General features: G+C 42.9%; 1 protein-coding gene across 14 annotated transcripts in view; it reads left to right on the forward strand.

Annotated features, from left to right (window-relative positions):
- LOC117546262 (protein NLRC3-like) overlaps positions 1-15465 on the forward strand; it is a 38744-nt gene that overhangs the window by 2015 nt on the left and 21264 nt on the right. For 8 of the 14 annotated variants that reach the window (XR_004568978.1, XR_004568979.1, XM_034216440.1 and 5 more), the window contains 5 exons: positions 734-929; positions 1078-1163; positions 2125-2259; positions 3563-3667; positions 5979-6083. Coding sequence is in view for 11 of the 14 variants with exons in the window: in XM_034216440.1 (XP_034072331.1) it covers positions 2135-2259; positions 3563-3667; positions 5979-6083 (335 nt within the window). In the remaining 3 variants the exon portion in view is untranslated. Of the gene's footprint in view, positions 1-733; positions 930-1077; positions 1164-2124; positions 2260-3562; positions 3668-5978; positions 6084-15465 lie in introns of those variants that run through there. The other 6 variants (XM_034216436.1, XM_034216437.1, XM_034216434.1 and 3 more) reach the window with 5 other exon arrangements.

The following is a 15465-nucleotide window of genomic DNA, read 5'->3' on the forward strand; positions in this document are numbered from 1 at the left end:
GGCTTACAACAAAACACATTCAGAGAACCATTGACTTCCAGACAGGAAGTGGTGAAAGTCTTGTCCGGGGTTTTAGGACTCATTCTTGCACCTCTCTATTGCCAGACACTCCTATAGACAGCAGGGTTCGTACGGGGGCTGGAAATCCTTGAAAATGCTTGAAACTTAAATAAAAACATCTATTTTGATTCTGACTTTTCTACATCCAACTCATCCAATAAACCGTCACGGTAGCCTTACCTTACTGATCCCTCTTCAAATAGAAAAACACACGTAACTTTACCAGCAGAGAGAAGATGGATTATTACATTATTAATGTGACTAATAAAGAGCACTTTGATTATTAAGTATTATTCTGTTGGTGTCATTACATTTGGTGGAAAAGCTCATAAGGACTTGTTTAAGACTCGTTTGTCAAAGTTTAGGACTTGACTTGAACTTGCCCATCCTGACTTGAGACTTGACTCAGACTTGAGCACAAAGACTTGAGACTTACTTGTGACTTGCAAAACAATGACTTGGTCCCACCTCTGCAGAATGCCTACCTGCCTCATAGCCCTCTAGTTCATTCCTGATTTTGGCACATCTTGTAAATTAGTTAAATGTAGCTTTGTGTTTTTATTTAAGTCGCTGTTCATAGTTTTTGATATGAAGCAGATTGAATGATATCCTATGGGCGCTGATGTGTGGATGTTGTGTCGTCTTCTGATAACTTTGTTGAGCTTGTTTTTAGCTGCATGTCTTTTATTTGATCTCACTGAACAAAGTAAGATAAGATATAAGAACATGTGAACTGGTTCAGCTGAGGAGGCTGGATATGAAACAGAGGAGGAGCTGCAGTCAGGGGAGGGAAGTTGAAAGTGAAAGTATGAAGTCAGACTTGTCAGACTGCCAGACTCCATTTTACAGCTCGACACGAGGAGAACAGGGTGAGTGTGAACGCCAGGATCTGCTTTCTAACACATTCATTATTTACTGGATGTCAGAAAAGAACTTCTTGGTTCAGCGTCCTAGAGTCCATTGAGACTTCTGCAAGTGTTGTAAACTTGTATTATTTCCTGTGTCCTCATTCATCAGAGTAACATAACATGTGACGCAGTCAGAATGGAGAGCGGCCTGCAGTCTGACTGATTTCATGTATTTCAACCAAGTTCATTATTAAGGTGTGTGTGTGTGTGTGTGTGTGTGTGTGTGTGTGTGTGTGTGTTAACCTCTAAAGTATGTAAACCATCCTGTTTGGCATCAGTTCATCTCTTCACATGTTTCTGTGAGATAAACAGCTCGTTTAGATTTCAACTTCCTGAGAACAACAACCAGCTGCCATCTTTACAAGCACAGAGACGTCTTCCTCATTTAGTCTCTTCTGTTTGAGCGGGAATTACAAATAAAACCTTGATTTAGTTCCACCTCCTGCACAGTGAGAGCCTGCTTTCATAATGGGGAGCAGAAGAGGAGGAGAATATGCTTTACAACGTATACAAACTCCTAAAGTCAGAGAGTATCAAACTCCTCGAGACAAAGCACGAGGAGTTTGAGGGTGGCTGTTTGTCTTGGCTCAGAAACATGTCGGGGAGAAGCGACTTGTTGCAACCGAGTGCTTAACTTCTTTACGTGCAGCTCACAGATAAGATCCAGGGTTCCCACCAGCTGATCCGCTCTCAGCACTCATTCCTGCCTCTGTCCATTAAGCTTCTCAACGCTCACATGCTGTTCTTTTAAATGTTGGCCATGAGGGCAACAGGTCTCGACTGTCAGTATGTGGGTCTGTGTTTGTTCAAACGGTGCATGGCGGATGATATGTGAATGGATTTGATGGTTATTATGTTTGTGTATCGTACGCGGAACTGCAGGACAGTCCAGAACAAATGTCCTTACGGGGACAATAAAGTATATCGTATTACTAATAACATGTAAACCAGGAAGTTCACAGATCCAGGAAATGTGTTTTTGGAGCTCGATCTGAACTGTTCACTCATTGTTGTGTGTGTGTGTGTGTGTGTGTGTGTGTGTGTGTGTGTGTGTGTGTGTGTGTGTGTGTGTGTGTGTGTGTGTGTGTGTGTGTGTGTGTGTGTGTGTGTGTGTGTGTGTGTGTGTGTGTGTGTGTGTGTGTGTGTGATCTCTCAGACTGGAGAAGATGAGTGATTTAAAAGATGACGAAGAGGACAAATCTCCAGTCCCCAGCTGTCTGTCTCTGAAGAGTGACCGGTCTATGTGGGACCCTATAACCTTCAGTAATGAACCTGGACCCTCAGACACAAAGTAAGAGTTTCTCCTGTAACCTGACCTGAAGAGGATTCTGTATTTTGCTGGCAATGAAAAACCTCTAAAGACCAACACACTACAAACAGAGAAACCTATTGACACGGTGGACAGCTGATATAAAAAGGCTTCAAATGTACTCAGTATTGTATGAACATGTTTTGATTGGGGGGTGGACGTCACATCCAGGGGGGGTCCGGGGGAAGATTCTAAAAAAACATTTCAAAGTAAAATGCTTCAATCTGGTGCACTTTGAGCAGAATCACTAGAGACCTGATCTAGGGGGTACAACTTTAAAACACCCATATGAAAAAGATCGGTTTGCATTTTAATAATCAAATAAGTATGTGAACATAACCAACAACCTACCATAGCCAATAACAAATACATGTAACTTGTTTTATTTGTGTTGTTCATTCATATCTTATTTGACCCAGTTAACATTTATTTATGCATATTTGTTAATCTCTCCAGTTTTAAACGATATGTCTGGTTTACTGTCCTATAGTATACACTGGAATGATTTCAAACCTGTTTTTATTTATCCCAATAATTATAAAGGAGTGCCTTGGAAATATTTGTTTACATAAATTGTGATCAAACCGTTTAGACTAAAGTGAACTATCTAACACTCTGAGAGTCCTTTACCTCACTGAGCCTCAGTCTGACAGGAGAGCTCTCCCTCCAGCTTGTTGTAGAAACAGCTTCTTATATCCGTTAGCGCAGCAGAAGCTAACAACAATCCCCACCGGTACCGGTGCGCCCTCTCTCTCACTTTGGCTGTGAGCTGCGGGCGCCTGATAAGCCAACATCCCCCACTTTCATCACTTACAGCGCCCATCGTACAGGGCAAATGGAAAATGTAACCGGGGGGAAAAGGGTGTTATCTTTAACTAATTATGAATGTTGTTACATCAAGGCTGAAGATTCGGTTTCTTGTATTATATTTCCATTTAATCTTGTGGACGTGCAGATCCCCTGTCCTCCACCAGGGGGTGCTGCAGCACCCTCAGCACCCCTACTTCCCACGGCCATGGTATCTGATCATCTAACCTGTTTAATGAAACCCAGTAGAGTGCATTAACAAAGAGTAATTGAACTCTTGCTTCTTGTCTTCATCAGAGATAGTAAATAATCTACTAGTGAAATCATCCTCACTCTACATGTTGGACTTGAATGAATTTTAACAACAGAAACCCACGATCACAACTCAACAACTCTAAAATCTTTAATCAGGTGAACAGTAGATCAAAAGCTGCTCTTTAGATGAACTGATGATGTTTAAAACATGTTGTTTCCACAGACAGAGAGCAGGGTCTCCAGTCCCCAGCTGTCTGTCTCTGAAGAGTGACTGGTCTATCGGTCTTCCTCCAGACTTCAGTGATGAACCTGGACCCTCAGACACAAGGTAAGAGTTTCTTCAGTAAACTGACCTGGGGCTTCATTTATAAAGGGATATACGCTCAAAAGATGGCGTACGCCAGTTTCTACGCAATGTTTGCGATTTATAAAATACTAACTTGAGGGGAAAACGTGCGGTCCTCCACGCAAACTCTGACCCATGCGTACGCACTAAGCACAAACACGGGAGAGACGAGAAACTGCGACCCCGTTGGCAGAAGGAAGAATGGAGAGAAATATGTGGAAATAATACCATGAACAAAATGTTACCTCTCATTTATCAGATATGAAGAATTCATTTTCAAACATTGATTAAAGCCAATCTTAAAATGATGAAACAAACGCCTGTTTGAGACTCCTCAGCGCACACAAACACATCACCTGGAGAAATAAATAAATATGGATATGTTATTTTAAAACCACCTCGAATATGTTGCGTTAATGTTATGAAATGTTTTCTCATAAATGATGCGGTGAGCAGGAGGACAGAGTTACGTCTAAACTGACGCCGTGTTGCATTTCTATAGGTTGTAGATACGAGCATGGTTTTATAGACTATCACGTTTAATCGTGTTTTATGCCGTTTGCCAAGACTTGATAAGTCGCTCGTAAAACACAGGAGGTATGGAAGCTAAGAACACCATGTGGTCAATTGAACAGCTAATATAACACAACACATTAGTTGTATTTCCTTTAACTGGTGGATTATGGATATATAGTTGCTGATCGACAGCTGGGACACAAACCACCAAATACAAAAACATAATTCAGATCCAGTCGTCATGACTCCACTCCGGAGGGATTCCCCGATCACTTCTTACAGTCTCTCATCAAGGGGGGGTCTCCTGTCCCCGGTACAAACACACTGCCTGAGGAAGGCTGTGTGTATTGTTTTTGTCATGAACCTTTTTCGGACCACTTATTTATTTATGTTGGTGACGATCCGACCTCCATGCTGCTACTCTGGTTCAAACTGCATCCACCAAACAATATGATTTATCTCCACCTCCCCAAAATAACCAGAATCTGACACGGTGTGAGACGTCTTTTTTAGCTGTTCTGTCTCATTTCCTTCGATCTCCTTCCTGCAGTCAGTCAGAATCAATGAATGAATGAATGGGCGTTTCTTTGACTATTTATAGGCAAATATGGGCGTTACGTGAAGCCCGCAAAAGCTGCGCCGCATTTCGAGTCGATTGTGATTTATAAAGGGAAACCGGCGTAGGACGTGCCGTACGCAAGTCTTTTATATCCCTTTATAAATGAGGCCCCTGATCTAGGGGGTACAACTCTAAACACCCATATGAAAAAGATCGGTTTACATTTTAATAATCAAATAAGTATGTGAACATAACTAATAGCCTACCATAGCCAATAACAAATACATGTAGCTTATTTTAGTTTAGTTCTTCATTTATATCTTATTTGACCAGTTAACATTTATTTATGCATATTTGTTAATCTCTCCAGTTTTAAACGATATGTCTGGTTTACTGTCCTATAGTATACACTGGAATGATTTCAAACCTGTTTTTATTCATCCTAATAATTATAAAGGAGTGCCTTGGAAATATTTTTTGCATAAATTGTGATCAAACCGTTTGAGAGCCACTGAGATAACTTAGACTAAAGTGAACTATCTAACACTCTGAGAGTCCTTTACCTCACTGAGCCTCAGTCTGACAGGAGAGCTCTCCCTCCAGCTTGTTGTAGAAACAGCTTCTTATATCCGTTAGCGCAGCAGAAGCTAACAACAATCCCCGCCGGTACCGGTGCGCCCTCTCTCTCACTTTGGCTGTGAGCTGCGGGCGCCTGATAAGCCAACATCCCCCACTTTCATCACTTACAGCGCCCATCGTACGGGGCAAATGGAAAATGTAACCGGGGGGAAAAGGGTGTTATCTTTAACTAATTATGAATGTTGTTACATCAAGGCTGAAGATTCGGTTTTTTGTATTATATTTCCATTTAATCTTGTGGACGTGCAGATCCCCTGTCCTCCACCAGGGGGTGCTGCAGCACCCGCTGCACCCCTACTTCCCACGGCCATGGTTTCTGATCATCTAACCTGTTTAATGAAACCCAGTAGAGTGCATTAACAAAGAGTAATTGAACTCTTGCTTCTTGTCTTCATCAGAGATAGTAAATAATCTACTAGTGAAATCATCCTCACTCTACATGTTGGACTTGAATGAATTTTAACAACAGAAACCCACAATCACAACTCAACAACTCTAAAATCTTTAATCAGGTGAACAGTAGATCAAAAGCTGCTCTTTAGATGAACTGATGATGTTTAAAACATGTTGTTTCCACAGACAGAGAGCAGAGTCTCCAGTCCCCAGCTGTCTGTCTCTGAAGAGTGACTGGTCTATCGGTCTTCCTCCAGACTTCAGTAATGAACCTGGACCCTCAGACACAAGGTAAGAGTTTCTCCTGTAACCTGACCTGAAGAGGATTCTGTTTTGATGTAATATATGAAACTGATCTTTAATCAAATCATGTGAGCAGTTTGTGAAGGGAAAACGCAGCAGAGCAAGCTAACATTATCTGAGGATATTTCAATATGCAATTATATTATCATTGTATCTGTGTATAAAATGGTTTTAAATGCAAACATGTTGATCAATTCTGATTTAAAAAAAGAAATATATCGTCCAAAACATGATTGAACTACTTGGGCATGTTTATGATGTGTCTTTTTAAGATGGTTATTAATAATAGTGATAACCTGGTGAGCTGATTGTGTTTAGCATTAGCAGATACAACAGAGTTTAAGAGATCACATGTAGAGTCAATGCAAAGACCCAGATCCGTGCCTGGCAACAGGAAGGAAGTGTAAGAGTCGGGAGGCCTGATAATTTATTCCGGGAAATTACTCTGACCTACTAATTGACCTGACCGAAGTTACTGAGTCTATGTAAGTTTACTGCTTGGCTCAGATCCACCAACGTCAGCAAGATCTCACCTCTATTAACTCCTGAAGAACCAGGTTCAATTAACTGCTGTTTCAATTCAGACGACTCTCTTAAATCTGTTTAAGCGATCCCGAAGGATTTTGATATCAGTAAATGAGGTGTGGCCCTACCGAAGTGTGAGTGTGGCAGGGTGCAGTCTTACCTTTGAAGCAGGAGAGGAGAGCGCAGATGTCTTTTAAGTTGTCCCAGTCCAAAAGGTGGGATCAGTTTATTTGAAGAAAAATAGGTCCAAACTAATACAGGTTTTTTACCTTCTCTCTTTACAACATTATACTCATACTAAACCTATCATGCTGTGATCATGTTCAAATATGAAACTTTAATTCACAGTTTTACATTTATTACCATAAATTGTAACTTCAACTGCCCAATTCAGTTGTGACCTTTAAAATCTCCCGATAGAATTTAGAGGCATTTCCTCATAAAAGATTGGTGATAATAAAAAGCACATTCAACCTTTCATTCACCAAAACAGTTCATTTTCTCATTTCGACATTCGTATACTTCAACTAGTCCCACATGAATTCGGAGGGCCTTTCCTCACAGGTCGCAGGGTACTAACATTCAACAAACATCAATTAATTCCACTCATTTCACAAAGAAAATTCACTCAGCCTTCAACAAAGAAAATCGAGAGATATTTACCAAGTTTGAGAGAACCTTACAGAGAGCTATGCAGCTCTGAGGGACAGAGCTTACCGGGAGAGAGTATACCAGGGGAACCCCCCCCTCTCTCTCAGCTTGCTCCCTCTCCGCCAGTGTCTTTATGCTCAACAACAGGATATAAAAACCTAAAGACACCTCCTCTATACCCATATTTGTGGAAGCTGGGCATGGCCTCTGATGTACAGGACTGGACATGACCAGACATATTCTATTGGCTATGGCATAAGACACACCTTCCCATGTTTGTGTAAAAAGGACATGACCCCTACTCTGCAGGACTTACAAAATATTATTCTCGGCTATGATATAACGACCTTTTTGAGGCCTCAATGTATTTCTCCTTAAGTCAGGAGCCCCCCTCCTTGTGCACCGCTGTAGGGAGAGAGGGAATAAACTGCCTTCTCCCTTATCAGTGACACCCATAAACCATTATTAACCTCAACTTAACAGACCACTTTGTTTATACTGTAAATATAGATAAACATAACATAGGAAACATTTTCATTGTGAGTTATACAAGAATATAATTGATTATATTTGATTATAACTAACTTTCGTTTTAATTATTCAACCTGATATGGAGATCTCAACACCCTCTTTTTGAAACGCAAAGTTATCAAAACAGCAACAGATACAATTGTGAACATACATACATATTCAAAAACCATCAAGAAGCATTTTCATGATGGGTTTATACAAGAATATGATTGATCATATTTGATTTATAACTAACTTTCGTTTTAAGTATTCACTTGATATGGAGATCTCAACAGAAGTTAAGATGTTAAATTTATATCACCTGCGTATTCGTGCAGCGTGAAACATTTCAACTTGAGTGTAAAGTTAGTGACGCTCTGTTTCAGAAACCTGTCAGAGTTGAGATTGTGCTCCTGTGGTCTCTGACGGTCTGAGGGGGATCAGAGAGGAGAGCAGAGCTCTACAGCAGCTCATATTCAATCAGGGTTATTCATGTTCCTGTTTAAACCAGAGACTGTCTGTGGTGCTAACAATAAGACACTGCTGTACTTATGACTTCATGAAGTCACTCTGAGTGAGGCAACCCTGTCTCCTAAAACTTATGTTCCCACAGAACTAAACTGCATTCTCAATTACGTTTAGCAAGAAACATATTTTCTCCCACGTTACGTTTCTTATGAACGTATCTTAAATACGTTTATTTTCTACATATCTTTGCCATTTATTGTCTTGCTTATAATAATGATAAGTCATTTATAAATATCATTTTAGAGCACACATTTGAAATCAGTAGGCGAGGCTGTAATTGTGCCAGCTGTTGCTCTCATGAGCGAGGCAGAAACTAATAGTTTTTAACATGCCAAAAAGCTGCCGTGTCGTTTATTGCACCTCAAACATTAAAACAAATCCAGTTACGTGTTTCTGTACTTCCTCTAAGAAGAAAGGACAGTAAAAGAAGAGCTCTGTGACGCCAGATGTGGTGTTGTTAATGCGATATGATATCCGAAAAACATTTCAGTTTAGGATGGCCAAAGACACTACACTACCCATAATCCCCAGCTATCGTTTGGGACTACAGTCTCGTTGACAAACCCCGTGATTAATCTTCAAGCTCTGGGATTGGATGTTGGAGTGGCAGTGCGCCAAGGTTACGCCGAGCGCCAAGCTCTTTGAAATGGAACGAAACCACGGCAGACTATTCAAAACTGGACTCGAACGCCCCCCCAGAACTACACATGCTGGCTATTGTGTTTCGCAACATGTTCTCTATGGCACGTCTCTACTGGGAATTGTAGTTTTAAAAGACGTTTTCGTTTTTCCCAAAATTAGGAGTTGACAGTATTAAATTGTGTACAGCCCTGGAGATTTAGGGGATAGGAAACACATTGGTGTACACATTTAAAACATGTAATTACTACATGGGTGAAAATTGCTTGTATCCATAATGGGCAGCATTAATATATACCCACATGACAGCTCATTGTTACTTTGGTTCAAAAGACCTCATGAAAGACGATACAAGAAGTGAGGATACCCGGCCCGGAGGAAGCCCGGGGTCCCCTTCTGGAGCCAGGCCCAGAAGGAGGACTCGTCGGCGAGCGTCTGGTGGCCGGGCTTGCCACGGAGCCCGGCCGGGCCCAGCCCGAAAAGGCAACGTGGGCAACACCTCCGCTTCTCCGTCCCGCGGGCCCACCACCTACGGGAAACAGCGATGGGGTCGGGTGCGCTGCCAGAAGGGTGGCAGTGAAAGCAGAGGGTCTCGACGGACCAGACCCGGGCGACAGAAGCTGGCTTTGGGGACGTGGAACGTCACCTCTCTGGGGGGGAAGGAGCCGGAGCTTGTGCGGGAGGTGGAGCGTTACCAGTTGGATCTGGTTGGGCTCACCTCTACGCACAGCGTCGGCTCTGGAACATTACTTCTGGATAGGGGTTGGACTCTATTCTTCTCCGGAGTTGCTCAAGGTGTGAGGCGCCGGGCGGGTGTGGGGATACTCACAAGTCCCTGGTTAGGTGCTTCGTTGTTGGAGTTTACCCCAGTGGACGAGAGGGTCGCCTCCCTACGCCTGCGGGTTATGGGGCGGAAAACTCTCACTGTTGTGTGTGCTTATGCACCCAACAGCAGTTCAGAGTATACAGCCTTCTTGGAGACCCCGGAAAGAGTCCTGTATGGGGCTCCTGAAGGGGACTCTTTAATCTTGCTGGGAGACTTCAACGCACATGTGGGCAATGATGGAGACACTTGGAGGGGCGTGATTGGGAGGAACGGCCCCCCTGATCTGAACCGGAGTGGTGGTTTGTTGCTGGACTTCTGTGCTAGTCATGGATTGGCCATAACAAACACCATGTTCGAACATAAGGATGCTCATAAGTGTACGTGGTACCAGAGCACCCTAGGCAGAAGGTCCATGATCGATTTCGTTATCGTATCATCGGACCTGAGGCCGTATGTTTTGGACACTCGGGTGAAGAGAGGGGCGGAGTTGTCAACTGATCACCATCTGGTGGTGAGTTGGGTCGAGTGGCGGGGGAAGCCTCTGGATAGACCTGGTAAGCCAAAACGTGTAGTTCGGGTGAACTGGGAATGTCTGGAGGAGGCCCAAGTTCAGGAGGCCTTCAACTCACACCTCCGGCGGAGCTTTTCGGGCATTCCTGTGGAGGTTGGGGACATTGAACCAGAGTGGTCGCTGTCCGAAGCCGCGGCGGGGAGCTGTGGTCTCAAGGTCCTAGGTGCCTCGAGGGGCAGTAACCCTCGAACCTCCTGGTGGACACCGGTGGTCAGGGAAGCCGTCCGACTGAAGAAGGAGGCCTTCAGGGATTTGTTATCCCGGGGGACTCCCGAGGCAGCTGCAAGGTACCGACAGGCCCGAAGGGCAGCAGCCTCATCCGTGGCCGAGGCAAAGCAGCGGGTGTGGGAGAAGTTCGGAGAAGACATGGAGAAGGACTTTCGGGCGGCACCAAAGTTGTTCTGGAAAACTGTCCGACACCTCAGGAGGGGGAAGCAGGGAACCATCCAAGATGTGTACAGTAAGGATGGGACGTTGTTGACCTCAACTGATGGAGTGTTAGGGCGTTTGAAGGAACACTTTGAGGAACTCCTGAACCCGACAACTCCGCCCTCTATGTTGGAGGCAGAGCTGGAGTATGACGGGGGATCAACACCAATCTCCCGGGGGGAGGTCACTGAGGTCGTCAAACAACTCCACAGTGGCAAAGCCCCGGGGGTGGATGAGATCCGCCCCGGAAATGCTGAAGGCTCTGGGTGTTGAGGGACTGTCATGGTTGACACGTCTCATCAACGTTGCGTGGAAGTCGGAAACGGTACCGAAGGAGTGGCAGACCGGGGTGGTGGTTCCCCTTTTTAAAAAGGGGGATTAGAGGGTGTGTGCCAATTACAGAGGCATCACACTACTCAGCCTCCCCGGGAAAGTTTACTCTAAGGTACTCGAAAGGAGGGTCAGGCCGATTGTCGAACCTCAGATTGAGGAGGAACAATGCGGATTCCATCCTGATCGTGGAACGACGGATCAGCTTTTTACTCTCGCAAGGATCCTGGAGTGGGCCTGGGAGTACGCTTATCCGGTCTACATGTGTTTTGTAGACTTGGAGAAGGCGTATGACCGAGTTCCCAGGGAGTTACTGTGGGAGGTGCTGCGGGAGTATGGGGTGAGGGGGTCTCTACTCAGGGCCATCCAATCTCTGTACTCCCAAAGCGAGAGCTGTGTCCGGGTCCTCGGCAGTAAGTCGGACCCATTTCCGGTGAGGGTTGGCCTCCGCCAGGGCTGCGCTTTGTCACCAATCCTGTTTGTAATATACATGGATCGGATTTCGAGGCGTAGTCATGGGGGAGGGGGTCTGCAGTTCGGTGGACTAAGGATTGCACCACTGCTTTTTGCAGATGATGTGGTTCTAATGGCTTCATCGGTCTGCGACCTTCAGCACTCACTGGATCGGTTCTCAACCGAGTGTGAAGCGGCTGGGATGAGGATCAGCCCCTCCAAATCTGAGGCCATGGTTCTCAGCAGGAAACCGATGGACTGTCCACTCCAAGTAGGGAATGAGTCCTTACCCCAAGTGAAGGAGTTCAAGTATCTCGGGGTCTTGTTCTCGAGTGAGGGAACAATGGAGCGTGAGATGGGCCGGAGAATCGGAGCAGCGGGAGTGGTACTGCAGTCGCTTTACCGCACCGTACTGACGAAAAGGGAGCTGAGCCAGAAGGCAAAGCTCTCTGTCTACCGGGCCATTTTCGTTCCTACCCTCACCTATGGTCATGAAGGATGGGTCATGACCGAAAGAACGAGATCGCGGATACAAGCGGCCGAGATGGGTTTTCTCCGCAGGGTGGTTGGTGTCTCCCTTAGGGATAAGGTGAGAAGTTCGGTCATCAGGGAGGGACTCTGAGTTGAGCCGCTCCTCCTTCGCGTCGAAAGGAGCCAGTTGAGGTGGTTCGGGCACCTAGTTAAGATGCCACCTGGGCGCCTCCCTAGGGAGGTGTTCCAGGCACGTCCAGCTGGGAAGAGACTAAGGGGTAGACCTAGGACCAGGTGGAGGGATTATATCTCTTCGCTGGCCTGGGAGGGCCTTGGGACCCCCCAGTCAGAGCTGGTTGATGTCGCCAGGGAAAAAAAAGTTTGGGGCTCTCTGCTGGAACTGCTACCCCCGCGACCCGACCACGGATAAGCGGGAGAAGATGGATGGATGGATGACAGCTCATTGTTACTTTGTAATTCTACTCCACTACAATTCAGAGGTTAACCTGGTATTTTTACTCCACTATATTTATTTTAGTTACTTTACAGATTCTGATTAATGATGTGAAATATAAACAACCCTTAAATCAGACTTTAGTTACACCTGAGTAAAATTCAGGGAAGGTGATTGTCAAGTGCCAACAATCAGGAGAGATATGTGATAGTTGGTGCTTGAGAAGACTAAACATTTATCTGCAGATCTCTATAAAGTATATTCATTACTCGTTATTCTCTACTAATAGTTAATTAACCTCTTAAGCCCCAAGCCTGTTTTTCAGGTTTCAGGCTCGAAAATGACATGCCCAAAACAAAGGACTATAACTTAATTTCTAAAAGGGTTATATGAATAATTTATTTTATCAAAGCAAGGTCACATCTGTGAGTTGGATGTAGAAGTGTCAGAATCAATAAAGATGTTTCAGTGTCAGAGTAAATCCAGATGGAACATAGTCAAAAAGTGTACATTTTTGTCTCTGCCCAAATAAAACCCATTACTTATAGTGAAAACCACCCTTGAATGATGGGTTAGTAGCCTAAAAGCTTTAGGAATCCAAAGTATAACATATAATAAGTACCCTGTATCAAGATTGAGGCAAAACAAGTGAGAATTGACCTTTTTAGAGAGATTTAGCAAAAAAAAAGTCCAAGCGGACTAAGCTTTGGGCACATTTGGGTACATTTGGTTCCATCAGTGCCATTTAACCTTTTTCAGGTACCAGACTGTAAAAATCATTGTACAACATTTAATTATCACTATAGGTATTCATTCCATAAAAAAAAATTAAAAAATTAAGTGGGTGTGTGTGTGGAGTGTGTGGTGTGTGTGGGAAGTTCCCTCTTTGCATGAGATGCATGTTACTTGCACAATAAAAATGAGGAAACTTAGGAAACATTTGGCTCCAACTGGAGCAGATTTATTAAAAAAAATTAGCAACACACTATACAACAAGCATTTTTTGGGTAAAAAAAAAAACTTTATACAAACCCTGAATGTTACAGTATTACTCCAGTAAGTCATGCCATGCCCTGTAAAAGTTATTTTTGGTAGTGAAGCACAGAGGGACCTGACACTTCCTGCAGTACACAGGTGTCTTCACTCTTCAGTTGCCAGCATCAGAGCACCTCCTGCAGTACCTCCTGACCTTGGTGGCATCTTCCCCATAATACTCGGGCATCCAGAAGCCATATCCTCATCGCCTTCCTCACTGTGAAAACAAATGTGGAAAAAACAAATAGATTAATTCTCTGGCTTGTACTTTCAAAAATGTAACTCAAATCAGAAATAATTTCTCTACAACAACAGCAGAACATCAATTTTGAGTGTGTGAAATAACATTATATCACTCAAAATGTATACCGTGTAAATTATGTGAGACGGGGTTCATATAATCTGTTCAATATTTAATATTAATATTCTGTCTGTCATATATATGTGTATGTATATATATGTGTATGTATATATATGTATGTATGTATGTGTATATATATATATATATATATGTATGTGTATATATATGTATATATATATGTATGTATATATATATACACGTGTGTATGTATATATATATATATGTGTATGTATATATATATGTATATATATGTATGTATGTATATATATATATATATATATATGTATATATATATATATATGTATATATATGTATGTATATATATATATATATATATATATGTCTATATATATATGTATATATATATATATATATATGTATATATATATATATATGTATATATATATATATATATATATATATATATATATATATATATATATATATATGTATTTTCAACAACTAAGAACAAGAAACGGCATCCATCTTCTTTTTGTTGTTGAGTGTGTGAAAGAACATTATATCACAAGATGGATGCCGTCGTGTTATTGTCACGTGTGTGAAATTACTATAGATGAATACACTCTTACACCAATAAATAACAAAAAGATAAAAACAGATGAATACTCTTACACCAAATAAATAAGTAATAGATACAAACAGAGAGAATCCATACCTTTCCGGTGACGGAGGTTCATAATCAGAGTCATTACTGTCCCCCTTCGTCGCGTGACGAGATCACTATCTTCCGACGGAGAGTCCTGAAATACGATGTCCAATGCCTCCTCGACGGACAAAAAAGTCTTCTTTCTGGCTGCCATTGCTACGATGAAGACAAAGAAAAACAAATCCTGCTGTTTCGCTGATCGATCTGCCGTTCTCTGCTCTCCTGTCGCCGCGGGACATGCTATGCTACGCTATAGCCTAGTATGCAGCGTACAAAGACTGGGTCGTGCGTAAATCAGCTGATACTGCCTATATTTATACTTACGCAAACTCCTATCTCTGGAACCCATTGGTCGATTTGGGTGATTGACACCTTTTTTGAATCGTTAGAGCCAATCGAATCGAGTAGCAGTTTCAAATTACGTAAATACGTCATGCCTGCGGAGGGGCAGCTATGCGTAAAAAGCAGCTCCCGCAGCTGAATCCACGGACTGTTAATCGTTGGACCTACTCTTCTGCCGTGAATGAAAGGATTGATTCTCAGTAATCATTTTAAAGTGACAAGAGACATTGGATTAACCCTGAGCAGCGTTTTTATTCCTTTGAACACAACTTTTGATCACAAAACAGCCAAGGTAAGACCTAATTATTGTCAGGGATTTGAAAACTGATATTGTTTACTTGCTATGTTGTGGCTGCCAGCTCGGTTAATGTTGTGCCTGTAGTGATGGGGTGTACACCCATGGAATCTGTGGAATCTCAGCTTTCAGAAAATGTGTTGTTTGTGCGGAAAGGATGAATTATAAATGATCGTTTTTGTGAGTTATGAGCAGACATAGCAATTGCCCGTTTTTGACATGGGGTCATTTAGAGGCTTCTTGTGAGACTTATTTTTTTTTTTTTTTTTTCCCGTAAGCCAAG

The sequence above is a fragment of the Gymnodraco acuticeps genome, unplaced genomic scaffold, assembly GCF_902827175.1.
Source record: "Gymnodraco acuticeps unplaced genomic scaffold, fGymAcu1.1, whole genome shotgun sequence".
In the NCBI taxonomy this organism is placed as follows: Eukaryota; Metazoa; Chordata; class Actinopteri; order Perciformes; family Bathydraconidae; genus Gymnodraco; species Gymnodraco acuticeps.